General features: G+C 57.2%; 2 protein-coding genes across 12 annotated transcripts in view; one reads left to right on the top strand and one right to left on the bottom strand.

Annotated features, from left to right (window-relative positions):
• Positions 1–6,705, top strand: part of SBF1 (SET binding factor 1) — a 28,579-nt gene extending 21,874 nt beyond the window's left edge. For 4 of the 5 annotated variants that reach the window (XM_025858636.2, XM_025858634.2, XM_025858635.2 and 1 more), the window contains 5 exons: positions 3,364–3,471; positions 3,566–3,777; positions 4,397–4,484; positions 4,597–4,728; positions 4,813–6,705. In XM_025858636.2, coding sequence (XP_025714421.1) covers positions 3,364–3,471; positions 3,566–3,777; positions 4,397–4,484; positions 4,597–4,728; positions 4,813–4,911 — 639 coding nt within the window. In that variant the 3' untranslated portion in view covers positions 4,912–6,705. Of the gene's footprint in view, positions 1–3,363; positions 3,472–3,565; positions 3,778–4,396; positions 4,485–4,596; positions 4,729–4,812 lie in introns of those variants that run through there. The other variant, XR_003205552.2, reaches the window with a different exon arrangement.
• PPP6R2 (protein phosphatase 6 regulatory subunit 2) overlaps positions 6,260–26,447 on the bottom strand; it is a 69,935-nt gene continuing 49,747 nt past the window's right edge. For 4 of the 7 annotated variants that reach the window (XM_025858637.1, XM_073890324.1, XM_073890326.1 and 1 more), the window contains 18 exons: positions 25,949–26,061; positions 25,448–25,561; positions 23,880–24,006; positions 22,695–22,847; positions 17,352–17,528; positions 16,114–16,178; positions 14,265–14,380; positions 12,601–12,686; positions 12,106–12,186; positions 11,616–11,713; positions 11,019–11,076; positions 10,743–10,867; positions 10,402–10,568; positions 9,874–10,039; positions 9,700–9,788; positions 9,126–9,285; positions 7,166–7,390; positions 6,260–7,088 (listed from right to left, as the gene is read on the bottom strand). In XM_025858637.1, the coding sequence (XP_025714422.1) occupies positions 7,037–7,088; positions 7,166–7,390; positions 9,126–9,285; positions 9,700–9,788; positions 9,874–10,039; positions 10,402–10,568; positions 10,743–10,867; positions 11,019–11,076; positions 11,616–11,713; positions 12,106–12,186; positions 12,601–12,686; positions 14,265–14,380; positions 16,114–16,178; positions 17,352–17,528; positions 22,695–22,847; positions 23,880–24,006; positions 25,448–25,561; positions 25,949–26,061 (2,172 nt within the window). In that variant the 3' untranslated portion in view covers positions 6,260–7,036. The remainder of the gene's footprint in view (positions 7,089–7,165; positions 7,391–9,125; positions 9,286–9,699; positions 9,789–9,873; positions 10,040–10,401; positions 10,569–10,742; positions 10,868–11,018; positions 11,077–11,615; positions 11,714–12,105; positions 12,187–12,600; positions 12,687–14,264; positions 14,381–16,113; positions 16,179–17,351; positions 17,529–22,694; positions 22,848–23,879; positions 24,007–25,447; positions 25,562–25,948; positions 26,062–26,447) is intronic. The other 3 variants (XM_073890327.1, XM_073890329.1, XM_073890328.1) reach the window with 3 other exon arrangements.

Here is a 26,447-nt window from a genome sequence, read left to right as displayed (position 1 = left end):
CCCTGAGGTCTAGCCTCTTGCTGTTTGTTGACTATTTGTCGTATTTAGTATTTGCTCTTTTCTTCCTTTTCTGTTTTTTTCCTCCTAACAATTGAGCATTCTGCTGCATTTACCTTTTGAGCTGCACATCCTCGTGTTCGTTTCAGCGGTTGTCAGGGACGGTGGTCGGTGTCAGCGCCCGCCCGCTCACCTCACGTGACGGAAGCACGCAGCTCGTACTGTGTTTTAAACAGTCAGCTTTGTGTGGAAGACTTTAGAAAACGAGGAAGAAGCCTCCTCTACTTGCTGTTTCTAGTGATCCCCACTCCATTTCTCTTCAGCCTGAAGAACTTGCCGTGCTTCTCGTAATGCAGGTCGGCCAGTGACAGATTCCCTCAGCCTCTGTTCACCCAAAAACGTCTTTGTGGTGCCCTTGCTTATCTTGAAGGTTTCCGGTATACTTCATTTTTTCCACCGTGCTGTGTTTTCACGGGTGCGCAGTGCTTTTACTTGGCGTCTCTGAGGAGTTGGTTTGGAAACACTTCAGGATTCCACCAGCTGGGACAGTTACCGGCCGCCCCCTTCCCGTGGCGTGACACTGCCCACAGGGGCGGGTTCCGTGCTGTCCACACCGCACAGCAACATGGACGGTGGTCCCACATGACTGTACTCGCCAGGGAATCAGGCGTCCACTTCGGGGGGCCTTGCCTTGCCATTGTTTGCTCAGTGCTTTGATCTTGGAGACAGCTTTGTGCGTTTCTGGCCAAGGGAGATGTCACGAAACTGCAGACGGACCTGTGGCAACCGTGGTACTGGTTTGCTGTGGCTTTGTGTCCAGTCCCCTCCCCCCCCCAGAAGGCCCTGGAAACACAGTGGCTTCTGGCTGGGCCTGTTGTGCCCTTTTAGTTTTATTTATTTAATCTGTACGCCCAACGCTGGGCTCGACGCACAACCCCAAAATCAAGAGTCGCACACTCCACTGACTTCTCTAGCCAGGTTTCCCGTGCCTTCATTTTTAATTTTTTTAAAGATTTATTTATTAGAGTGCAAGCAGGGGAAGGGCAGGGGGGAGAGAGAATCTGAAGCAAACTCTGCACTGAGCACAGAATCCGACAAGGAGCTCCATCCCACGACCCTGAGGTCATGACCTGAGCCAAAACCCAAGAGTCAGATGCTCAACAGACTGCGTTGAGCGCAGGTGCCCCAGTGCCTTTATTTTTTAAAGGGTGTTTTCTGGGCACCTGGGTGGCTCAGTCAGTAGAGCGTCTGCCTTTGGCTCAGGTCAGGATCCCAGGGTCCTGCGATTGAGCCCCGGGTCTTGCTCCCTGCTCAGCGGGGAGTCTGTTTCTCCCCCTCCCTCTGCTGCTCCCCCTGCTCATGCTCTCTCTCTGTGTGTCAGAGTGTTTAAAAAAAATAAAGGGTGTTTTCTTTGGATATGGAATTCTAGGTTGACCACTTTTTACACTCAGCAGTTTAAAGATGTCATTGCACGGTTTTCTGGCATGCATTGTTTTTCTCTCTCTTTTTTTTAAAGATTTTAATTACGTATTAGAGCATAAGAGGGGAGAGGGTCAGAGGGAGAGGCAGGCTTCCCGCTGAGCTGGGAGCCTGATGCAGGGCTCAATCCTGGGACCCTGGGACCATGACCCGAGCTGAAGGCAGACGCCCAACCAACTGAGCCACCCAGATGCCTGCATTGTCTCTGATTAAAAGTTGGCGCTTTTCCTTATCTTTATAAACTGCATGTAATGTCACCCTTTCTTTCTCTCACTACCTTTAAGATTCTGTCTTCATCTTTGATTTCAGCAATTTGACCATCATGGGATTTTAAAGTTTATTTAAGTAACCTCTACACCCAGCATAGGGCTTGAACTCATGACCCCCAAGATCAAGAGTTGCAAACTCTTCCAACTGAGCCAGCTAGGTGCCCCTTACATGGGTTTTTTGTTGTTGTTCCTCCTGCTTAGAGCTTTCTCCGCTTCTTAGGTTTATGGGATGATAGTTTTCATCAAATTTAATGCAATTTAGGCCATAATTTTTTAAACTTTTTTTTTAAGACTGACTTTATTTGACAGAGACACAGTGAGAGAGGGAACACAAGCAGGGGGAGTGGGAGAGGGAGAAGCAGACTTCCCGTGGAGCAGGGAGCCCGATGCGGGGCTCGATCCCAGGACCCCGGGACCAGGACCTGAGCCGGAGGCAGACGCTTAACGACTGAGCCACTCAGGTGCCCCTGCTCTTTTCTTTCTTTTTTTTTTTTCTTAAAGATTTTATTTATTTATTTGACAGAGAGAGAGAGAGATAGTGAGAGCAGGAACACAAGCAGGGGGAGTGGCAGAGGGAGAAGCAGGCTTCCCCGTGGAGCAGGGAGCCCGATGTGAGGCTCGATCCCAGGACCCTGGGACTGTGACCTGAGCCGAAGGCAGACGCTTAGCCAACTGAGCCACCCGGGCGCCCCGAATTTTTTCATTTTAGATATTGTTTTTCAGCCCTAGAATTTCCATTTGCATTTTTTAAATGTAGTTTCCATGTTCTGTAGACATTTCCTGTCTGCTTGACCATTATGTCTTATCTTTTTCTTTACATCTTAAACATATTTATAACAACTGTTCTGAATTTCTCGTATGCCAATTCCAATAACTATTTCTTTTTTGGATCTATTTCTTTTAACATCTCCCCTAAGTATGGCTCCCGTTTTCCTGCTTTTCTGGTCTAGTAATTTTTTAAATAATCGACATTGTGGATTCTGCATTGTTGAGGATCAGGATTGTGTTGTCTTCCTTTAAGGAGTTTTGATTTTATCCTTGCACTCAGTTAAAGAATGTGTGGGTCAGCTTGCTCTTTTCAAGGGTCATTCTTCGGCTTTGCTAGGGCACTTCTAGAGAAGCCTTTATCCTAGGGTTAGAGGAGCCCAACTCTGACATGGCCTCTCCAGGGCTTCAGCGAGGTACCTCCACTCTGTTTGGAATTCCTGCATCTTCCTGCATTGGGTAACCTCCAGAATTTGGATTTAGCTAAGCACAGTAGCTGCTCTCTGCCAGGCTGGTGACATCTTGCCTGGCCCATGGCAGGCTACTTTGGCCAAGGACTCAAGGAGGCCTGTGCATCTCTAGAGCTCTCGTCTGCCACCCTGTGCATCCATGCGTGTCAGCATCCCCGAGCGCCACACCTCTGCCCAGTGCTCCTTGTTAGTTTGCACAACTAATTTTTGTTTTCTCCAGGTAATTGTTTTTGCCCATCCCCTACCCTCACCCACTTCCGTGCTCCCGTAATACAGGTCAGACCTTTCCGTCACTTCAACTTCCCGTTTTCCGTAGTTCTGTCTTCACGTGTTTCGGTCTGGGTATTTTCTTCTGAATGATCTGTTTTCCAATTCTCCCCCAGGAGCTACAGCGGCTGGAGGCGGAGCTGGGGCGACCCCCTGAGCGCTGGAAGGACACCTGGGATCGGGTGAAGGCAGCGCAGCGCCTCGAGGGCCGGCCAGATGGACGTGTGAGCGGGCGTGGGTGTGGGTGGCCAGGGTGAGCTTGCGGTTAAGAGGGGTGGAGGCCACCGGCCCTGACACAGGCCCCCCTCCTGCTCCCAGGGCACCCCCAGCTCCCTGCTGGCGTCCAGCGTGCCCCACCACCGCCGCTCGCTAGGTGTGTACCTGCAGGAGGGGCCTGTGGGCTCCACTCTGAGCCTCAGCCTGGACAGCGACCAGAGCAGCGGCTCAACGGCATCCAGTTCCCGCCAGGCAGCCCGCCGCAGCACCAGCACCTTGTACAGCCAGTTCCAGACGGCCGAGAGTGAGAACAGGTGCGAGGGCGCCTCCCACTTTGCCGTGGAACCCTCTGAGCCGGGGGACTGGGTGTGGGGCGGAGTTCTCAGGTTGGGGGCCGGTGTTCAGGGGACTTGCGGCCATTTCTTAGGTGGGAGGATTTGTGAGGGAGGCCGTGATGCCGGCCCAGGCATAAGCTGACAGTGTGAGAAGCAGGAGGGCTCTTCTGGAAGGGGTTTGGGACGTAGAACCAGGAGCAGAGGCACAGCGGCTGTGGGGTGCCCCTGGGGGCAGGCAAGGCACCAGGTGAGCTTGGGGCCTGGCAGGCTGGAGAGGGCCCGTCCTGCCACGGCCACCTCCCTGGACCCGCCTGCTGCGTGTTCCTCGTCCGAGGGCACCTGCCCTGCTTGCGCGGCTGCTTCCCAGAGACCCTGAGACCCTGGTGCTAGGCCCCCCTCGTGTCCTGTGCTGAGAGGGGCAAGGGGCGAGGGATGGGGACTCTCCTTTCTTTCCTAAGAACAGCCCCAGGGCTGTTTCATGACCCCCTGGCCAGTCTAGCCTTCGAGTCCAGCCTGGGTCTGTTGGAGGGCAGGGGCTCAGCCGGCTCGGGGGCGAGGGGTGGCCCTGATGACCGGCCTGGCCCTGCTGTCCATGCAGGTCATACGAGGGCACCCTGTACAAGAAGGGGGCCTTCATGAAGCCCTGGAAGGCCCGCTGGTTCGTGCTGGACAAGACCAAGCACCAGGTGAGTGGTCGGGGGGCTGGGGGGTGGGGTTAGGAACTGGGTCCGGGGCCGGGGGGGGGGGGGGGCGCTGCCCTGACTTCCTCCCCCCCCCCCCCTCCGGACCCCTCCTCAGCTGCGCTACTATGACCACCGTGTGGACACGGAATGCAAGGGTGTCATCGACCTGGCAGAAGTGGAGGCCGTGGCCCCCGGCACTCCCACCTTGGGTGCCCCCAAGACCGTGGACGAGAAGGCCTTCTTTGACGTGAGCTGTGGCCGGGGCCCGGGGACGGCAGGGCAGGGGGCTCTGTGGGGTGGGACCGTGGAGTCAGCGACCGGCCGTCCCCAGGTGAAGACGACGCGTCGCGTTTACAACTTCTGTGCCCAGGACGTGCCCTCGGCCCAGCAGTGGGTGGACCAGATCCAGAGCTGCCTGTCAGACGCCTGAGCCCAGCTCTGCCCCGGCTGCTGCACGTCCCGTCGTTAGAGACCACTAGGGGTGGGCAGGGCCCCCCGGCCATGTTTACAGCCCCCACCCTCGACAGTATTGAGGTCCCGCCCCCCAAACTTAGGTGTACAGCCCCTGTGAGCTCCCACCCCGCCCACCCCCGCCCACCCGGCCAGCTGTAACTTATTCTGCAGTTATGGGTGAGCGCCGGCCGGGAGGCGGCCATGGTACAGCCCTCGCGGTGGGCCTGTAAATAGAGCCCCCGCCCCCGTCAGCGTGTGGTCCCAGCTGGCCGGCCACAGGCAACCTGTTCCTAGAACCAGAGTCTATAAAGAGAGAACTAACAACACGCACACGCCTGTGTCTCCTCGGCCCGTCCAGATCCCCTGCCAGCCACTCCCCGCGACCCACGTCCGCTGGGGGGGGGGGAGGGGGCAGCTTCATCAGGCCCTTGCTTAGTGCCCAGCCACCCTCAGGGGTGGTCTCGGGGCTGGCACCCCCCCCCGCTCCACCGCACCCCCAAGCAGCCCCTGGACAGAAGGTGGCCCTCGGCAGGTGTGCTCTGAAGAGAGCAGATGGGGCCGGACTGTCCGGAGGATGGTCCCAGGTCAGAGGAGACTAGATGGGAGGGAGATGCTGACGAGGGTGGGCTCCGAGGGGCAGGGGGTCCTGGGACGTGTGCTCCAAATGCCTGCCCCTCCTCTTTCCCTGGATCTTGCCTCAGGCCCTGACCGTTCTCCATGCCCTGACCTCTGTCTGGGGCGTGACAGGTGCCACTGTGGTTACCCCTCTCCTTTCCCACACAAATGTGAGTCCCACCTGCACCTGCACCTGAGCCAGCCAGGTGGGGTGTGGCGGATGCCCAGCAGGTGGTGGCACCTGTCGGGGGGAGGTGAGCAGCAGGTGCGGACACAGGCAAGACCCACAGGTGATGTCAGGTGAGTCGTGAGGAGAGCCCCCAGGTTCTCTCTGGGCCACACGGACAGCTATCAGACAGGTTCCCAAGGCCCGGGAAATCCACACCTGGGGTCCTAGGCCCACCTGACTTCACACAGGGGCCGGGCAGCCATGAGGCCGTCCCTGGGAGGGAGGTCAGAAGTCACCGAGGCAGGGGCCACAGGGTGAGGTCCGTGCAGGACCAAGGCTGTTGAGTGGGCAGACCCACCCCCCCCCGGCTCTGAGTGCCCCGGGAGGCCCTGCTGGCTGCCCCCCTTGCCCAGCCAGTGAGGACGGGACGGCCCTGGGGCTTGTTTAAGAAGAACAGCTCAATGCTCGCTCCAGTTTGGAGACTCCCTGCTGCAGCCATGCCGGTCAGGCTGGGGGGCCTGCGGCTTAACAATACACAGGCTTGTCAGTAAGAATAACACAACTTTTATTGGGAGTTGGGGGTCTTGGATGCCCTGTCAGATTATCAGAACATTAAAAATGGACTCAACAGAAAGTAATCCTACAGACCCCTCCAGGACAACGTGGCCTGGCCCTGCCCTCCCCGACAGGTGCAGACCCCACCCCACCTGGCACCGCTGAAGCCAGTCTCCACACCCCTGCACCCCATCCTGCACACCCGTGGCCAGCCCCTGCCAGGTGCCCCAACTGCCCCACCAGGCCGTGAGGGTCTTATTTTAAGGCAGTCAAATTTTGCAGCCTGGCTCCAGGCCAGCTCCCAGGGACACTGGGCAGCTAAGACCCTGTCTGGCCAGTCCAGCTCCAGACCCACATTTGTCCCCAGAGCCAGGGAGACCCTTCGCTGTGGCTGGACACAAAAGTGCAAACACGTGGCTCTTTCCTGCGTTTGTTTAAAAAAAAAAAAAAAAAAAAAATCCGTAAAAACTGAGGCTCGGAGCCTGTGGCATCCATGCCCATCGCGGCCCTCCGTGCGCACGGTGTCTTGGGGTCGTGGCCCCCGGCTCCCGCCGGCAGAGCGCACGTCTGAGGCCTTATTGCTGTGCGCGGAGCTGGGGTCAGGCAGGAGAGACGCAAGCTGGGCTGTCCGACTGGTTCCAACTGGCAGCCCTACCAATGCAGCATTTATTTTAAAATTAAATTAAATTAAATTAAAAAAGACAAATTGCATCACCAGGTAGTTTTCTCGATAAGGGCGCGCCGTGGCTGGGCGGCAGCAGCATCACACGGGGCCGTTCAAGGCGGCTCCTGCAGGGGGTGGTGAGTCCATCTTCCTGCAGGAAGACGGGTGGGGGTTGGAGCCCTCAGGGCCCAAGAGCCCCATGCAGCCCCCCCAGCCTAACCTGCTCACCTGTCTTTCATCACGGTGCCCAGGATGGCTACTGTGCATGTGGCTGGGGCCGCAGAGCTGATGGCCGCCACGGGCCCCGGGGGGCCTGCCACGGTGGCTGGGGCGGGGCTGGCCTTGCTCGGTGCTGGGGTGGCAGCCACGGCAGCCTCGGGGGGGACAGCCACAGCCGGGGCAAAGGTTGCTTCTGCAGGCGTGGGGGAGGTGGGGTCTGACAGTGTGTCCGTCCTGTGTGGCAAACGCAGGCTCCAGCATCCTGGGCCACCACCAGGGTAGCCCAGGGACCCCCACTTGGCCAAGGCAGCTCTGCCTCCCTAAGTGCTAAAAACACCAGACAACCTGCCTGTCCACTGAGGCCTCAGACCTTCCAGGCGGCGTGCATCCCAAGCTTGCCCCCCGGCCTCTGGTCTCTCTCCAGATAGCCCCCAGCCCCGCCCTGGGTTATGTGGGAGGGGGCCCGCAGGCCATGTGCCCAGAAACACTCCCTCCCATGCCTAGAAAGGGCAAGAACAGGTGACCTCAGGACACTGGCCCTCCTCGCTGCAGCCCAGGAGGAGAGGGCGCCCGTGGCTCCCCATTCAGCCCACACCTGCCCAGTGCTTGCTCCTGGTACGTGTGAGACCACCTCCAACCACACAAGACCCCTGGGAGCCAGCCAGGGTGGAGCAGCCACGGACAGCATTAAGAAACAGACCCTAAAGCCTGGTGACCACTCGTCAGCCCAGACGGGCATCAACTGGGGGTTCCCCCACAGGCTGGCTGGGAATGCTGGTGCAGACGGCCCTGGAAATACACGCTCTCTCAATGACCATACTTGCTTTTCAGAGCAGAGGTGGTGTGTCGGTGGGGGAGTCAGGAGGGGAGGAAGAGCTTTTAAGACTTGCAGTGATTCTGAACTTTGAGAAAGAGTTAAACCCATTCAAGAACCCGACGTGCACCTGTAACCCAAGAGCCGCCATGCATGGGCCCTGCTGCCCTGCCCCCTCGCCTGACCCACACTTGTAAAACAGTCACTGAGACCCCGCTGGCTCCGGGCTGTACCCCCCAAGGGCAGGGGGCTGACGAGGGCAGGCCGTGTCGTCCGGGGTCCCGAGAACGAGTGTGCTGTGAGCCAGAGTAGACCCCCACCAACGGGACGGACCAAGCCCTAAAACTATTCGGGACCCCAGGGCTGGGGCAGCGGGCTGTGGGGGAAGGAGAGACCACACCGCTCACGGGGTCACGTATCTGGTCTTTGTCCCCTCCTGCTGGGATTCTGCTGGGGGACCTTCCCCCTCGCCCCTATTAAGCTTCGGCTCCACCACCACCTCTCTCAAGTGCCCGCTGGCCCCCAGTTCCCTGCTTTCACAACTCACAGCTCCTCAATGCTCCCCCCTCCCCGCCCCCCGGCCCACCAGGCCCAGCCAGGGGTCTGTCTGTCCAATGACAGATCCCGAAGGCCTGGACCTTCTTCCTGTGCCTGAGGGAGGGATGCGTGGGGAGAAGCTTGCGGGGAGGATGCCTGCAGTCAGGGTTCACGTGACCCGACGAGGTCTTCAGACACCCCCATCCTGCTGTCTGAGCATGACGGGCACTTCTGAGGTGCAGGCTGAGTGGGGCATAAAGGCCACTGTGCCCTCTCCCCACCGTGTGGAGCACCCCCAGATCCTGGGGTGGCAGCTCAGCCGGCCAGAAACCCAAAACCCTGGCCACTGTCCTCAGGAAGACCTAGGGCTGAGGCAGCCGCATCTCCTAGCCTCCAGGGTGGGACACTCCGTCCCTGTGCTTCTAACTCAAGGAAAATGCCCCTGACCCCTGGCTCCCACTTGGATGAATGGGCGTCCCAACCCCCCTAGGGCCAGCATCCTCGGTCATGGGGTCGTCAGGGCAGCAGGGTCAGCCTGCTCCCGGGTGAGCAGGGTGCTGGGGACAGCCAGAAATCCGTGTGCCCCTGGGGACCCCGTGCCCACCCCCGCCTGCACACCTGGGGACTGACGCGGGCAGCAGGGGAGCCTCCCGGCTGGGACCCAGACTGACAGCTTCCAAGGCACCAGCCATCTTCTGCTCGCCCTCACCGTGGTCGGAAACCACCAAGGGGGCCTTCCTGGTGCCACAGGCGCTCCAGGCACATGGGGAAGCCGGGCCTACAAGACAGAGTTGCTGACGTCCAGGGAGGACGGAGGGGCCGCAGGGCACGGCCTCAGGGTCCTCAAACCCACGTGTGCGTGTGTGTATTTACGGAGACTGTATGGAGAGACCGTCCTCCCCCAGGCAAGGAGGGCCCCCACTCAGCCCTGTGGGGCTTCCAGGCCTGTCCGACGAGGGGCTCAGGGTCAAGGACCCTGAACAGGCCCCAGCATGGCCAGTGAGGTGGCGCAGTGCACGGGGGTGATCTGCACGGACAAAGCAAGGCTCCCAGCAGCGTGGATAGGGCAGGCCGGTCACACCTGCCCCCGAAGGACTGCCGGCTGCAAAGCCCAGCATCGCCAGGGAGACACAACCCGTGGGGCCTTGGCCATACCCTCCCACTCCCTGTGCCCGGAGCCCCTCCTACTCACGGGCTCTCTCGGGGCCCTGCTTCGGGCCATCCTGGGCATCACCGTGGCCCATGTCCACTGGGGAGCTGCACCTAGGCCCCGACTCGGAGCTGCGGAAGGCAAGGCTGAGCCCCCTCTGGGGAGATGCCACCCCCAAGGGCAGATAGGGTGACCTCCCGGCCCGCCCCACCTCACCAGCAGAAAGGCTGGAAGTCGGTGAACTTGGCCCAGCCTTTTTCTTCCAAAGCCGAGGGGCTGGGGGTGCTGGCTGCCCACACGTTGGAACCCACGTCCACCGCCACTCCCGGGGCCGGTGCCGGTGAGTTCACCGGCTCGTCAAACACCGTCCACGAGGTGCCTGCTGGTGGGAGACACAGCAGTCCAGGCACCCTGGACCCACAGGTCGGCCCCCCCTGCCTTCAGGGCCCTGAAGCCCAGGGCTGCGGAGGCCCCACAAGAAATGGACCAGTGGTGTCACGGCCACCAGCTGTGACAATGTGGCTAGGTAACCTCAACTGGGGGCAGGGGGCAGCTGGGGTCTGCCACCAATCCTGCACCACCGTGGCTGGGGGCATGGGACAGGTGCCACCTTCAGGAACATTGCTCGGAAGCTCGTGCAGATCAAGTGAGCAGCTAACAAGCCCACGGCAGCCCCTACCATGCGCAGGCCGGCCGGGGCCTGGGTCCCCTGCCCAGCCTGAACCCTGTGTCCCCAGCATCTACCTTCTGAGCCACCGTCCAAGCGAGGACCTTCCTTCTGGGCAGAAGCCAGAGGGGCAGCACCTGCCCGAGCGGCATCCTTGTCTGCCTCCAAACCCTCCTTCCTGTCCCGGCCTCCACGCTCCAGGCCGTTCTTGGAACAGCTACCTGAGGTGTGAGGACCCCCAAACCTGGGGAAAGACACACGGTCAGAGCAGCCCCCAGCCAGCACCACACGGGGACCCCGGGAGCATCCTGTTCTGTGCACCCAGAGCATCGTGGCTGGGGCAGGGCTGGGAGCACGCACACAGCGTTCTGGGGCCGCTCTGCCTCAGGAGGCTTGGCGACACAGGCGGGCCTCGCACCTGGCTCTGGCCGTCACCCGGGCAGTGCAGTGCATCTCCTTGTCTTCCCAGATGTCATCCTCCTCGTCATCGTCAAAGGGCTGGATGTGGTCACTGCAGCAGGCCTCAAACAGAGCTGCGCTGGGCTGCAGGCAAGAGCTCCACACAGCTACACACGGCTCCCAGAGGGGCTCAGCCGGGCAAGGGGCTCACAGGGTGGGGGCCCTGTCTCCCCCTGCTGCCCACCCGCCACTGTGCCCCCACCCACACCCAATGAGCATGGAGCAGAGGACTCACACTGTCCTCGTCAGCATCAATGCTGAAGTTGATCTCTGCGATCCTGTCAAAGGGAGCACTGCAACAAGGGAGACACTCAGCCCCTTGCCTGCCACCAGGGCCGCCCGATGCACTGGGGACTTCCGCTCGTGCCCTTGGGGGATGCCAGCTGCAGCTGCACCTCCCAGGGGGAACACAGCCAAGTCCGAGGGTGTGGACGGTTCTGCAGGCAGCGACCGGCCACGTGGGTGTAAACAGATGGGGGCCTCAGTCGAAGGGGGCGGCTCTCCAAGCCCACCTCCCTCCTCAAACACACTTGCTTGTTTCCACCTGGGTCCACTCTGTCCCTGGTCTGCAGGGGACAACCCACCATCGCTGAGGGTGTCTCTGCCCAGCCCCTCAGCTGAGAAAGTGGCAGGACAGCCTGCAGGGCCGGGCGGGACGAGGCCACAGGCCTGGAACCTGGTCACACTGAGTAGAACCCAGCTCCTTCCAAAAGGGACGGGACAAGGTCGTGGGAGAAGAAGGAGGCTCAAATGGGGGCCGTGGTGTGCAAGACTCCCCAGGGACGGGATCCCAGCCAGGGTGGACAGCCCCGGGCACGTCCTGGGAGCTCACTTGACACTGTCATCCTGGTCAGCAAACTCCTCGTCGTTGAAGCCAAACTGATCCACGAAGGTGGCCGTCATCTGCTGGACCTGGTACTCAGAGAAAGCCTGGCAGGGAGGGTGACGCAGGGCAGGCCTCAGCCCGAGGCTGCTCCCAGAAAAACCCACTGGTGCTTCTCGGCTTCTCCCAACCTAACCTCTCAGGAGAACACCAACGCAGGGTGTGTCCAAAGAGCTTCGTTTCCTTTAAGTTTCAAGATCATCTACCAGGTCCCCCGGGGTTTACTGATGGAAGGTGGCTCAGGGGGTTCCCCCCCTTGTTGCAGGGGCTGCGCCTCTGGCCCCTCCCCTGCTCGAGCCTGGTGCGTGGGGACTAGCACGTTCCCCTGGGCTGTTTCCCGTGGCAGCTCAGCAGGGTGCTGTCCAGGACACCCTGGAGGCCTAAGTGCTGCCGAGAGCGGGTCAGGGCTGCCGGAGGTGTGCAGAGTGACCACACGCACCTGCTGCAGGGACAGCTCATTAGGGAAAACGCCCTCCATGTCCTCATCCTCACTCGAGGGGTGAAGGTGGTGGGTGCTTACCTGAAACAGCCAGAGCAGATGGACGTGAGCCCCGCACCCCCCGGGGCTCCTGCCCCCCAGCCCCTCCCCTTCAGCGTAGGGCACACTGGGCCTCGGGCATCAGAAGCCCCTGAGCACACACTAGGGGTCCTGGTGTGACAGGGAAGGGGCTCTGCTGACGCTTCAGGGGGCCAGCGGGGCCTGAAGCCGGACAGGTCTGCGTTGAGGACACACAGCTGGAGACTCCAATGCACACAGGCGGGGCCACGTGGGTGCGCACACACACACACGCACACACACGCGTGCACTCCTGCGCACACCTGCCCGCACGCCCACACGCCTGCACGTGCGCCCACACAGGCAGACAGGAAGGCATGGCCACAGCGCCAGCTGACGCCGTGAGGCGGGAACAGCCAAGCCCCCCGAGTCCCTCACCAGGTCCACAGCGTTCCTGCGGTTGGTCTCCGCCAGGGTCTCCTCCACAAAGTTCTCCCAGCGCCCTCGGCAGTCCGCAGGGAGCCCTGCAAGGGAGCACCGCTGGTGAACCAGGGGTCGGCGCCACTGCGCACAGGTGGGGAGAGCCCCGAGGGGACATCTGAGGGCTGCTGGAAGGGAAGGCCAAGGCAGCCAAGGGTCCCACAGGAACTTGAGGGCGCTCACAGGGACAGGGCCCAAACTGAGCAGGTGCGGAGCCCTGAGCTCACTTGGCGCGCAGGTAGCTGCAAAGCAACCAGGGAGGAGGACCGCTGAGGACATACAGCCCAGCTTCCTTCTCTGCGCCCAGCGCCCCCTGCCACCAGCCCTCTCAAGTCCCACCCACGTGCCTGTGTGTGCCTGTCTTCTGGAAAGGTCACAGCCCCAGAAAAGAGTCCGTCTGCAGCTGGTGACGGAAGACCACAGCAGCGAGCTTCTGGCTCACCTCTTGCACCCCGAACTGTACCCTCTGTGGGGAGCCTCCCCAGGCCCGCACACCCCTTGTCACGGGCACCAAGGGACCCGGGGGCCAAGCACACCCCCTTGCTTCCATCCTGGAGGGCCACCCAGAGCTTCCTCAGCTCACCTCTGGCCGTGGGACACAGGGAGCACAGCTGAGACCCTGTGAGGGGGTGGCCACACAGCCTGCGTGGCCCAGCTTCCTCAGCCGCATGATGGGGGATGAGCCTCAGCTCCTCCTTGTGCCTGCTCCAGGATCACGCACCTGAGGCCTTGCCACATGACCATCTCCCCACACCCTCTGTGGGGAACCCCCAGATGGGGCTTACTCCTTTGTGCAGACACCATTCACTGAGCACAAGCATCCCACATGGGGCTGAGGAAGACCGTCCTGGTCATGAAGCTGGTGTGCACACCGACCCCAGCACCGTGGGGAGTCCTGGCTGCTGTTCACCCTCAGCCTCCTTGACTCACGCATGCACGCTCCACCTATCTGTCCATCTGTCCACCCAAGCTCAGGGGCCCCTCAACACCCTGCTCAGGCTGGCCCAGGCGTCGTCCGCCTTAGCAGGGTCACACAGACCCTTCTGAGCTGCCCGCCTTCCTGTCTGAACCAAGACCCCCTTGGGCCTCCCCCAGCCCAGCTGAGGAAGCCCGGTGCCCAGGAGCTGCAGACCACGCCAGGACATGAGAGGGCCAGAAAGGGGTGTGACTGTTGGGGCCCCAGGGAGGGAGAGTGGGGGTGTCTCAGGCTGAGGACAGAGGTGAGGCCCGACCAGCGGAGGGGCTGCCTCTGCTCGGGCCCCACAGCCTGCTCTTCAAGCACAAAGGCTACCTCCCCCCCGCTCCCCCTGCTCCACAGACTTGTGCTGGAAAGATCTGCAAAACTGGCTGCGTCAGAGGAGGGCGGCATTCGGACAGGACGTGGGTGGTCCCTGAGCAGAACACAGGAGAACCTTGGGCCACTTGTGCTTCTGAATGCTGGCACCGGACAGGGTCTCAGGGCACAAGGAGACCCCCCCACAGATGTCTGTTGAACAGAACGGACACCTGGGACCCAGGTCCACCTGAGAGAAGGTTCCACGTGGGAAAGCAATCTGATTCCAGTGCAGTTACCACTTGCTGAGGGTCAGGGGTCAGAGGCAGCGAGGGCAGGAAGGGCTCACCTCGGATGACATCGCTGATGTGGGTCTGCATGGGGCCCTTCTCCAGGTTCTGCGCCACCGCATTGGCGATCCGGGTAAGGTGGCCCATGTTGCCGCGCCTCATGCCGCCCGCCGCCCTGGAATGAGCAGCAGGACCAGGGGGCCACTGGGGTTGCCTCACTGTGTGTCTACCAGGGCCTGACCTTGCCCTGCATGGCCTTCCCTGGGCCCACTCCCCGCCCCACCCCACCCCCTGCAAATCCTTCCTCACAGCCTTACCTGCAGGACACTTATTTTTGGAGAGCAGCTGCTGTGTGCCAGCCAATCACTCCACTCGCACTGCTCCTACCCCACCGTCCAGACCAGAACTCCATTCCAGCAGGGCCTGATGGGCCTCTGCCCGCCCTGCAGGCCTGGTCCAATGCCGTGTCCCTCGACCCACTCTGACACCTCTGACCTGTCCTAGCCCCCGACGCCCTCCCAGCTCTGCCCGGAGCTGGCTGACCCGAAGGAACACCCAGTGGGGCAGAAGACTCAGAAAGACCAAACACAGTGCATCTCTGCTGTACGTGCTGACCCAGGGATGATCAAGAATGGACACACGGGACCCAGAAGCAGGCAGGCCAGGGCAGGGGCTACTGCAGGTGGCCGGCGGCTCAGAGCTAGCCTGTCTCTGCCCGGCTCTCTGCCCGGTGTCCATACTGCCTCCCCCTCACCGAGCTCTATGCACCCTGAGGCCCACGGCTTGGCTTCTGTCCACCGTTCCATCCCACGCTGCCATGCACACGCAGCTTTGTGTTCAACCTCTCGTCACACACACGACCCAACAGAAGGGCACCTCTTAAAATCCCTCCTGTGTTAGGAAGATGTAAAATGCTCACACATCTAGAAATGCAGCACTTGAGTCACAGAGTGGACAGAGTTGCTTTCGACCATGTTCTCTGTCTTAAAAGCCTGACAGCGCCCCAGAGAGGAAGCAAAGGTGAGCTCCTGAGCCCGTGAGCCCAGCCTGGTAGAGGAAGGGGTCAGGAGAGCACCTGGCGATACAGGGAGGCCCGTGAGGAGCTTCCCAGGGTGCAGGAGGACTGGGCCAGGGACAAGGCCTCTCAGCCTGCCGTCTTAATCTCTGGGGCGTCATGGACCCTCAGTGACAGTGATGATGTACGCCCCACAACAGGTGCCCATGCGCACAAATACAGAATGTACAAGAGCAGGCTCCGCCCAGGGCTTCAGTGGGTACTGCAAGGACCAGGCCCAAGGACGGACGGATGGCCGCATCTTGTACGTTGTATGTATTCTACAGAGGATGCAAACTGGTGGGTTCTGTACCAGCAGGATGTGGGCCATGAACCAGGTGAGGTCAGAGAGCCCCTGGGAGCAGAAGTCAGCAGGGCTGAGGGAAGGCAGGGTGAGGGTGGGGCTGGGGCTGCCCACACTGGCCCCACAGGCCACACCTCTGGGGGACCTGGGTGGTCGAGACGTTTAGGCAGGGGTGAGACCATCTGTGTGTTTCAAAAAGATCCCAGCTGGGTGGGGCAGGAGAGCCAGCAGGAAGTAGCTTGGATGCGCTTGGGAGGTTTCAGGGCTCAGTGAGAACTGGCTGGTGGCTGGGGTGGGGAGATGGGAGAATTGAGGACACACTGTGGGTATAAGATGGGGTCTTGGCTGACAGATGGGGAGGGCAGGGGTGGAGTATAGAGCTGCTCAGCCGGTCTCTTCTGGTCCCCCTGGGCCCTGACCTTCCCTGGACAGCACTTCTAGGTGTTCATCCAGGAAAAGGACCCCCTTCATGAACTGGACACCCCATGGCAGCCCCAGAACCCTGCGCTGGGCCCTCAGGCACCACCTGCAGCCCCCCAGGGGTTCTTACTGTGCATGATCATTGGCTTCCCAGGCCTCCAGGATCCTCTGGACCAGGCAGCACTTCTGGAACAGCTAGAGGGCCAGGTGACACTGGTCAGGGTCTACAGGGCTGCACACTCCCCTCCACCCACCCCTAGACGGTGAAGCAGGCACATCAGCACAAAGCTCCTTGTGGGCGGGGCCACCATTACGGCCTCTCTGCAGCCCCCAGGCCCCCTAGGGCTGCCCAGTTCTGCTCCTTCCCCTTGGCTTCCTCCCACCTTCTCTGTGTCCAGAAGCAAAAGGAGTGAGCCTGAGGGCTCTTTCCTGTGCCTGCACATTTGTTCTGGGACTCAACTCACACCCCACCCCACACGGGGCCCCCCCGCACACCCCCACCCCCTGTGGCCCTCACCACCGAAGTCGCCTGCCCTCAGCTGTCTACCCCCTGGGCTGCCGTCCAGCTCAGGCCTGCACGTTGCAGGCCTCGCTCAAGCCACACCTTCTGTGGGGACTCTCACCAAAGACCAAGGCCTTCCCAAGCCTCTGCCCCTCCTGTGTGGGCCTCACAGCCAGCCTGAGGGTCAGAGCTATCCCTGCACAGCCCCGGGCCTTGCCAGGGAAGCATCTCTAAGTGGGCTCCTTGACGCGGGGAGGGGCGTCGGTGCTACTTCTCAACAGCACCCAGCCGGGCACTTGCTTGCTTCCTCTCCTCCTTAGCAAACACCTGCTGAGGCCCACTCTCTGCCAGACACAGTGCTACAGCTGTTTAGGGCAGGGGAGACACAGACACCAAGGGTGTGCCCGCTTGAGGCCCCGGAAAAGCTGTGGGCAGTCCCGGAGGTGAGCGTCCATCATGCACTCATGGGCGAGCAAGGAAGAGCCGAGGAAAAGAAGAGAGAATGTAGTTTCAAAAGATCCATAATCCCAGAACATTTTCTCATGAGAATTCGACACATTCTCTCTCTTTCCCTTGCATCTGCCTTCATGGCTACGACAGGGTACAGCGGACTGGCCTGGAAGGAGCAGACCCTCCCCCTCCAGTGCCTCGGCTCCCCCAGCACAGTGGCCCTGGCAAATGTGGACACTTCCTTTGTGACTCGCGGTCTGATGGGTGGAGGGAGGGCAGCGCGTCCACGTCCTGGGAGGGTTAGCGGTGGCCACGGCGGCCGGTACTCGTGCTGACAGCCACACACTGAGGGCGGGGCTCAGCAAGCAGCGATGCGCAGGGCACACAGCAAAACACAGGCCACTGGCCGGACTCACATGGGCCACCATTGTGTTCTCCGGGCGGCTGGCGGCAGGCTGGGGGGTGTCCACGCCCCTGTCCGGTCCGCTGGCTTCTGCCCCGCCCTCCCCAGCAGCGTGGGACAGGATGGCGGCTATGCACAGCTCCACTTGGACGTGCAGGAAGTTGTTCCAAGTGAACTTGAAGAACAGGTCCTGGGGCAAGCAGAGGGCAGAGGGGGTCTGTGCGCTGGTTTTCTCCTGGCGGCGGGACCGCACAGGTGAGGGGTCACTGTCCCCGCCACCTAGGTGGTCAGGGGATGCCGAGGCTCTTCCTTGACACGGTCTCTCCGGGACCACGGCCCTCCCACGCCAGCTGCTGCCTTGTCCCGCTCCGGCGGTCTCTGCCCTCGTCTGACCACGCCCTCGCGTGGCCTTACCCTTTTGTCCTTAAGTCAGAAGCTCAACTCACTCTTGGCGTTTTTTCTTTCCCAGGTACCCTCATACCTTTTGCTACCTGGTATTTTTACGATCCTTCCTTTATGATTTGTCTTTGACTCGTGAGTTACTAGAAGTGCATTAAATTCGCAGACACCCAGGGATTCCATTGAGGAGGGGACATGAAATCAAGAGGTGCACACGTGCACACTCCCTGAAGGGACCCAGCAGGGCCCAGACCCCAGCGGCACAGGCTGAAGCCCGGAGGAGGCTGAGTGAGGGTGGCCACATGGCTCCCCCTGGACCAGGGCTGGGCACGGCAGCCTGCTTCGGACTCCCTGGTCCCGCATGCCAGTAGGGAGGCCGCAGCAAGGAGGAGTGACACAGAATGCCTGTCCACATCCCTCTGGCCACAGTGGCTATGGCAGCCTGTGTCGCAGGCCCCCTGCTGTCCATGAGGGAGGAGGAGGGGCGTGCGGGGTGGAGGACAAGGTGTAGACTCCACCCCGAGAGAGGAGAATGGGCCCTTCCTCCACACCAAGGATTTGGGAGATGGCTAAAGGCAGGAAGCCCATCTGCCTAACACAGTTCTCCACAGAAACATGGTCCCAAATCTCAGCTTCACTTTCTCTGCCTCTGTGACCCTGAGTGACCCTGGAGGTGGCTTCACGATGTTACCTATTCTTCAGCACAGAGTCAGACCTACCTCCCAATAAAGAAAAGTCTAGGCCAGACAGCTTCACTGGTGAATTCTACCCAACATTTAAAGAAGAATCAACAACAACAATCCTCAAACTCTTCCCCCAAAAAGAAGGACTACTTTCTAATTCATTCTATGAGGACAGTATTACCTCGTTATCAAAGCCAGATGAAGACACGCCAAGAAAACCACACACCAATATCCCTCATGAACATCAATGCAAAAATCCTCAACAAAATACTAACAAACCAGACTCAGCAACATGTTAAGGGACTGCACTCCAAGACCAGGTGGGATTTATTCCTGGAATGCAGGGATGGTTTGACATCTGAAAACCAATGTAATGCACCACATTAACCAAATAAAGGGGAAAAAACAAACACACAATCGTCTCAACTGATATTGAAAGCACATTTTACAATATTTGACATATTTTCTTGATAAAAACACTTAATAAACTAACAATAAAAGCAAACCTCCCAACGTGATAAAGGTCATGTGTGGCTGGCCCACCGCAAACACCACACTCAGAGGTGAAGGACAAAGTTTTCTCTCTGAAGAACAAGGCAAGGACGCCCGCTTTCAGTGTTGCACTGGAAGTTCTAAACAGAGCAACTGGGCAAGGAACAGAAATAAGAGGCATGAAACTGGAAAGAAAGAAGTAAAATTACCTCTTTTCACAGATGATGCAATCTTATATGCAGAATATTTCAGATTCCACAGAAACGGTTGAGCTAAAACAAGTTCAGCAAAGTCACAGGACACAAAATCAACACACAAATAGTACACTTCCACACACTAACAACTTAGATTAAAAAAATTAAGAGAACAATTCTATTTATAACAACATTCAAAAGAATAAAATACTTAGGGGGCGCCTGCGTGGCTCAGTTGTTAAGTGTCTGCCTTCGGCTCAGGTCATGATCCAGGGGTCCTGGGATGGAGCCCCACACTGGGCTCCCTGCTCCGTGGGAAGCCTGTTTCTCCCTCTCCCTCTCCCCCTGCTTGTGTTCCCTCTCTCACTGTGTCTGTCAAATAAATAAAATCTTTAAAAAAAAAAAAGAATAAAATACTTAGGAATAAATTAAACCTAGAAAATGAAAGACCTGTACACTAGAAACTACAAACAGTGCTGAAAGAGAGTAAAGAAGACATAAATAAATGGAAAGACTCCATGTTCATGGATTGGAAGACTTAATTTTGTTAAGATAACAATACTACCCGAAGTGATCTACAGACTAATTATCTATCAAGATCCCAATGGCACTTTTTTTTGGTAGAAACAGAAAACCCATCCTAAAATTTATACTTTTTTTTAAGATTTTATTTATTTGAGAGAGAGAGAGCACGAGAGAGGGGAGGGTCAGAGGGAGAAGCAGACCCCACTGAACAGGGAGCCTGATGCAGGGCTCTGAGACTATGACCTGAGCCAAAGGCAGTTGCTTAACTGACTGGGCCACCCAGGCGCCCCCCATCTTAAAATTTATATGGAATGTAAAGGGATCCCAAGCAGCCAAAACAATCTTGAAAAAGAACAACGTTTGGGGCGCCTGGGTGGCTCAGTCGGTTAAGCGGCTGCCTTCGGCTCAGGTCATGATCCCAGGGTCCCGGGATCGAGCCCCGCATCGGGCTCCCTGCTCGGCGGGAAGCCTGCTTCTCCCTCTCCCACTCCCCCTGCTTGTGTTCCTGCTCTCGCTGTCTCTCTGTCAAATAAATAAATAAATAATCTTTAAAAAAAAAAAAAAAAAGAAAAGAAAAAAGAAAAAGAACAAAGTTGGAGAACTCACACTTCCCAATTTTAAAACTTACTACATAACTACAGTAATCAAAATGGTGTGGTAGTGCCATGAGGACAGACACAGAGACCAAAAAAACCAGAGTCTAGAACTACATCCTCACCTATGTGGCCAACTGGTTCTTTTTCTTTTTTTCCTTCCCTCTTTTCCTTCCTTTCCCTAACCCCAACCCCTTTCCTCCTTCCCTTTCTGTCTTTCTTCTGTTTAAGTAATCTCTAAGCCCAGCCTGGTGGTCAAATTCACAAGCCTGAGATCAGAAGTCACATGCTCTACCCACTGAGCCAGCCAGGCTCCATATGGTCCACTGATTTTCAGTGAGAGTGTCACAACCATTCAAAGTGGGAAAAGACAGTCTCTCCAACAAATGGTGCTGGAAAAACTGGGTATCTGCATGCAAAAGAAAGAAGTGGGACCCTTATCTTACACAACATATAAAAATTAACTTAAAATAGATCAAAGGCCTAGGAAAGCTAGAACTATAAAACTCTTAGAAGAAAACACAGGGGGAGAGCTTCATGACAGTAGACCTGGCAATGATTTCTTGCATATGACACCCAAAACACAATCAATAAAAGAAAAAAATAGATAAGTTGGACTTTATCAAGATTTACAACTTTTGTGTCAGATACTATCAAGAGAGTGAAAATAATCTACAGAATGGAAGAATGTATTTTCAAATCATATATCTGGTAAGTTTTAATATACAGAATATATAAAAAGCTCCTACAATTCAACCATTAAAAAAAAACCCAATTAAAAAATAGACAAAGGACTTGAACAAACAGTTCTCCAAAGATAATCATTAGGGAAATGCAAAGCAGAACACCCACCGCCGTGAAATACCACTTACAACACTAGGATGCCTATTATTAAGAAACAAACAAAAAACCCCAATAAACAGAAAACAGGTGTTGATGAGGATGTGGAGAAACTGGACCCCCTATGCACTGCTGATGGGAACGTAGCTGGTACAGTCACCGTGGAAAACAGTGTGGAGGCTCCTCAAAACATTAATCACAGAAATAGGTTCTGATCCAGCAATCCCACTTCTGGGTATATACCCAAAAGAAATGAAAGCAGGTCTCGAGAGTTACTGTCTACCTGCACTTAGAGCAACACTACTCATAACAGATAAAATGTGCAAGCAACCCCGGTGTTCCCCGCCGGACGAAGGGACAGACAAAGTGTGGCCCATCGTCATCGTGGAGTAGTACTCAGCCTGCTGACACCTGCCACGACCCGGGGGAGCCCTGAGGACACTGTGCTGAGTGAAATAAGCCAGACCCAGAAGGACAAATCCTGCCTGGTTCCACTTCTGGGAGGCACCTGCAGCGGTCAGACCCAGGGGGACAGAGAGCAGACGGCGGGGCCGGGGAGGGGCTGTGGGGAGAGTGCTTACCGGTCAGAGTTTCTGTTTGAGAAGATGAGAAAGTTGCAGAAATAGACAGTGGTGATGGTTATATAACATCGTGAATGTACTTAATGCCACTGAATTGTACACTTAAAAGTTATAAAAATGGTAAATTCTAGGTTATATGTGTTTTCCCACAATAAAATAAAAGCAAAGGGAGAGGTGAGAGAGAGGGAAAAGGAAAGGAGGCCTTTTCCAACTGAACCCCCTGACCCGTATCTGGGCTCATGGGCCAAACACTGGAGGAAACTGACAGTACTTCAGGCCTGGTTCCAAGGCTGGCTCCTCCTGGGGTAAGGGTTCAAACGTTAGGAGACTTCAGCTCTCTGGGAGCAGAGGCCCTACAGAAGGCAGAAGACAAGGCTGGAGACTGCATCTACTCATGGCTGACAAGCACGGTGACGCCCCACCCTGTCAGCACCCTCCGTCCACAGCAGCTGCCCACAGCCGGCCCTGCCGGCCTGCCCCTCTCCCTCAGGCACCAAGGCTGTCCTGGGGGCAACTGAGAGGCATCTGCGGATGAGAGGACCATTTCCCACTGGCTTGGGCAAGAACTGCCAGGGTGACCTTCGACAGTGGGTGACCAGGAGTGGGCAAGAACTGCTAGGCTGACCAGCAGTGACCCCACTGCTATTCGAGGACATTTTATGTTGAAGGCTATAATAAAAGTTCTATCTTCAGCAGAAGTCAGAAAGGAGATGGACCGTTATTTCCCCATTCCCTCAAACTGGATTAGAAATCTGCCCTGTGCCTTCAGAGCAATTCTCCACGAGCCTACAGCAAGGCCTGTCCCACTGTTACTCAGCATGCTTCACCAGCGACAGTGCTGTCAGCCCTGGCACGGGTCCGGGAAGCAGTCTCTCTGCACAGACTCTACCTGTTCCGGGACAGAACCAAAGCCACCCCTTGGGCAGACCCTTGTCCATATGCTGAGGTCCAGTGCCTGCCTCTGATGGACGCTGCCCAGTCTGCCCACCCGCTGCAGACCAGAGAGCCACACAGACAGCCACGTGGGGCTGGCAGCCCTGCCCACTCACCAGCAGTAAACCCATGGTGTTGAGCCGGCAGAGCTCCTGGTTGATGCTAGGTGTGTTTGTGTGTAGCAGTGCGGCCGTGAGGCGGGCACTGTGCAGACGGGCGTTCCCCAGGGGCTCCTCCAGCACGCCAATGGTAGTCAGGATTGCTGTTTTCTACAAAGAAGCACCACCCAGTTAGAGGCTTGCAATCAGCATGACCACTGCTGGCTTCTCTTAGCTCTGGTGCTAACTGCTCAAAGGGTTAGGGCCACTCCTCCATGATATGGCCCAGCCTGGGGAGGCATGGGATGTGTGTGTGGAGGCTGGTCAAGGCAGCACTGCCTGCAAGAGGAAGTGAGGGGTCAGCGGGGTTAGGAACCCCACCACTCCCCTCAGGGCCTCACAAAACAGTAAGCAATGGTGGTCCACTGCCCCAAGAAGCCCAGGGATGTCTGGTCTCAGCAAACCAGGCAAAGAGATGTGCACCTCAGCTCATGAGACATGTCCAAGATGGGGCCAGCTCTCTCAGGACCCTGAGCTAACCCCACGAAGACTCTCGGAGGACACGGGTAACAGCGGCCTTGTCACACTGGACACAGGTGTTTCCTGACCCCATGCATGGCAGCATGATGTGTCCACCTTCTCGTTAACCAAATGTTCCAGAATCCCTACCTTCACGAAGCTCACTTTCTAGTGGGAGAGGCAGACGGTAAGTTGATAAAAAAAAATAAGCTGTGCAGTAAATCACAGGGGGTGCTAAGAAGCGCCCAGGAAAGGGAAAGGGGGCCGTGACTGAGAGGGGCTCTATGGTGAGGCTGGATGGCAGCTAAGCGACTGAGCCCTTCTCTGCATGACCCAAGTGTTGCCCAGAGCTGCTGAGCTGAGCAAAGGGCTCCCCTGGGACCCTCCCTGACCCCTGGCCTGGTGTCCCTGACTTGGAGGCCAGACCTCAACTTGGTAAACGGGCTCTCAGATGACCCCTATTTCAGAGCACAAGAGTCATGGGGGAGGGGGGGGGGCTGCAAAATGTCCAACCCCTAGGCCTTACCTCAGAGCAGAGATGGATACTCAGCAGATGAGGGTGTGAAAACATGCTTCTGGCATCTGCCTGGTGGTTCTCAAGTTGGGGAGTAGGGTCCTCTGCTTGCAAACCATCCTGCCTACAGTGGCTGCACGGGTCCCTAACAGCTGGTCAGGGTCACCTACCTTCGGCGGGCTGAGCAGAAGCTGGTGGAAGTCCTTCAGCCGTGGCTCAATGCCGTGCAGTACGCCGCTGCTGACGGTACACAGCCCTTCCCGTCCCTGAGAAAAGGAGTCCACCAAGCCCTCTGTCCTGTGGACAAGGACAGCAGATGGAGACACGCAGGATGCGCCCCATCCTCTGTCTCACCTCGCCCCCCAACGCCTCCAGTCATCGGCTCAAGGGTGGTTTGGTGACTGGTAGAGAGAGAAGAGATGCACCACTGGCCTTTAGAAGACGCTCCCAGGTGATGGCCAAAGGCAGCCCCCTTGCCCCCACTGGGCTGGCGGCACCTCTCGCTCACTGGACCATCTCCGACCCCCTCCCCTTGTTTTGGAAATAGTCATCATGGTTCCCACTCCTTGGCTGAGAAACAGGAGACAGGACAGAGACCACACTGTCCCTCCAGCTTTTTCCAACTAACTTCTCAGAGATCTTCACATAAATAATTTTTTTCAGTTATAAAAGTAATATGTGACCATTATAGAAAAACATTTTAAATACAAAAAAAGAATAAAAAAGAGAATCAGCTGGCTCATCTCTATTTTTGGTGGTGGTGGTGTTTTTTTTTTAAGATTTTATTTATCTATTTTAGAGAGAGCGTGTGAGTGGGGGGAGGAGCAGAGGAAGAGGGAAGAGGAAAGAATCCCAAGCAGACTCCCCGCTGAGCGTGGACCCACCCCCCAACACAGGGCTGGACCCCAGGATCCTGAGATCATGACCTGAGCCGAAACCAAGAGTGGGACGCCTAACTGACTGAACCACCCAGGTGCCCCTCCTCTCTGTTTTTATGTGTCATTTTCATGCTGTCCCTTCACCACAGCCAAGGCTGGGAAAGGCCCTCAGAAGAGCCCCCACTTCCTACAGAAAAGGACCAGGCTTCCTGGGTTCACAAAGATGCAAACAATCAAAATTCTGGTGGCCTAACTAGAGTAAACAATGACTGCATCATCATTCTAGTTTTAGGTAATAAACTAATAGATATGTACTGGGTCCTAGAGAGAAAGAGAAAAACTGCTAATAATCTCACTACCAACATTAACTCAATTTCTTGTCATTTTCTTGTTCTTTCATTGTTGCTGTTAAGTCCAGTTTATCAATGCCGGGGCTTCGACAAAGCTCCCTCCAGAACAAGGAAATAAGAGAACTAGTCAGCCCGGGAGACAGGCCACCACCACCGTACAGGAGGGGACAGAGTAGAGCAGACAGACACACATATGCGCACACTTCACACCCCACACAGGGGCATGCATACCATACACGCACCCCACACGCTGGGACAGTCCATGGGGAAACTCACTGGCCACACCTATTCCACAGACACATCTATGAACACTCTGGAAGCTGGTGACCCTTGGTGTCTTCGGACTGGGGCGGGAACATGATGGATGCCAAAGGTCAAAGGAGCTATACATTTACCTTTTCAACAAGGAGAGTCTACCCATGTAATTACTTACATAATTAACAATTTGTGAAAAACACCACATACCCAGCCACTCACCACATTTGGCACTCACTCACGCAAGACACTCACCCAGCCCGCCTTGTCTCCAACAAGGTAAGTAACACCTGAGTCCCACTAACGAGGCAGCTCTCAGTCTGGTCTCCGTCAAACATGTTCTTCAGAAGCTGCTCCACGCACTCCTGCCTGTCAGACACACACAGAGCTCACTGCTGCTGGAGTAGACGCACCGCCTGAAGCCCAAAGGACCATCTCTCCTCTCCATGGAGGAGGAACACCCTAAGACTCAGAGGGGCTTTGCTCAGGCTCCAGGCCAGGCACCCAGGGTTCTCACGACCTCCTGCCCCTGCTGGCCTGCGGTTACTGGACCTGGCAGGAGACCCATGGAGCCCCTTCCCATGAGAAACAGGTCTAGCAAGTTAACTAGATGTGGTATTTCATAGCCAGCTCATCAGAATCTGAATCGGAGGCAGCAGCAGCATCTGCCGGTGCTCAGGGCAGGGCGTGGAGACACCCTAATGACTCAGAAAGACCCCGCACCCACCCAGGCAGGCACCCGCAGCCAGCACTCACGACTCCAGCACTGTGAGGAGGGGGTCGGGCTCCGGAGCCTCCTGCAGCTGACTGCCCTGCTCTCTGCCCAGCCTGATGATGTCACAGAGGGTCTGAGAGGCGTTGGACTGTCTCTGGAAGGAAAAGGAGATGCCGCACTCCCCTCAGGGTTGAGGAGAAAGGCCAGCAGAGCTGCCTCCTGGACAGTGGGAGTTACCCCACTGCTCAGTTCTCAGAAGGACACTGGACTCTCTAAACCAGTCCATTTCAGAGCTGCCTGACTCGCCTTTCTGGTGTCAGGATGCAAGTCTGGTCAGACCTTCCAGATGAACTGAACTATCCCCAAGAGTCCAAATGGGGCTCTCTCAAGGGTCAAATACACCACACAGACATTGCTCTATCCCTTGAACCATCTTGAGATATACTGTATATGTGACCATGTTACAGACACTGTATTTTAAATTCATATTTAAAATATTAAGTATTAAATCGTAGCTGGTAACATTCAGAATGAGTCCTG

The sequence above is a fragment of the Callorhinus ursinus genome, unplaced genomic scaffold, assembly GCF_003265705.2.
Source record: "Callorhinus ursinus isolate GAN/ISIS: 27379988/994484 unplaced genomic scaffold, GSC_fseal_2.0 scaffold140, whole genome shotgun sequence".
Classification (NCBI taxonomy): domain Eukaryota; kingdom Metazoa; phylum Chordata; class Mammalia; order Carnivora; family Otariidae; genus Callorhinus; species Callorhinus ursinus.
The sequence above is the reverse complement of the archived record's forward strand: the minus strand, read 5'-3'. Positions and strand labels throughout refer to the sequence as shown.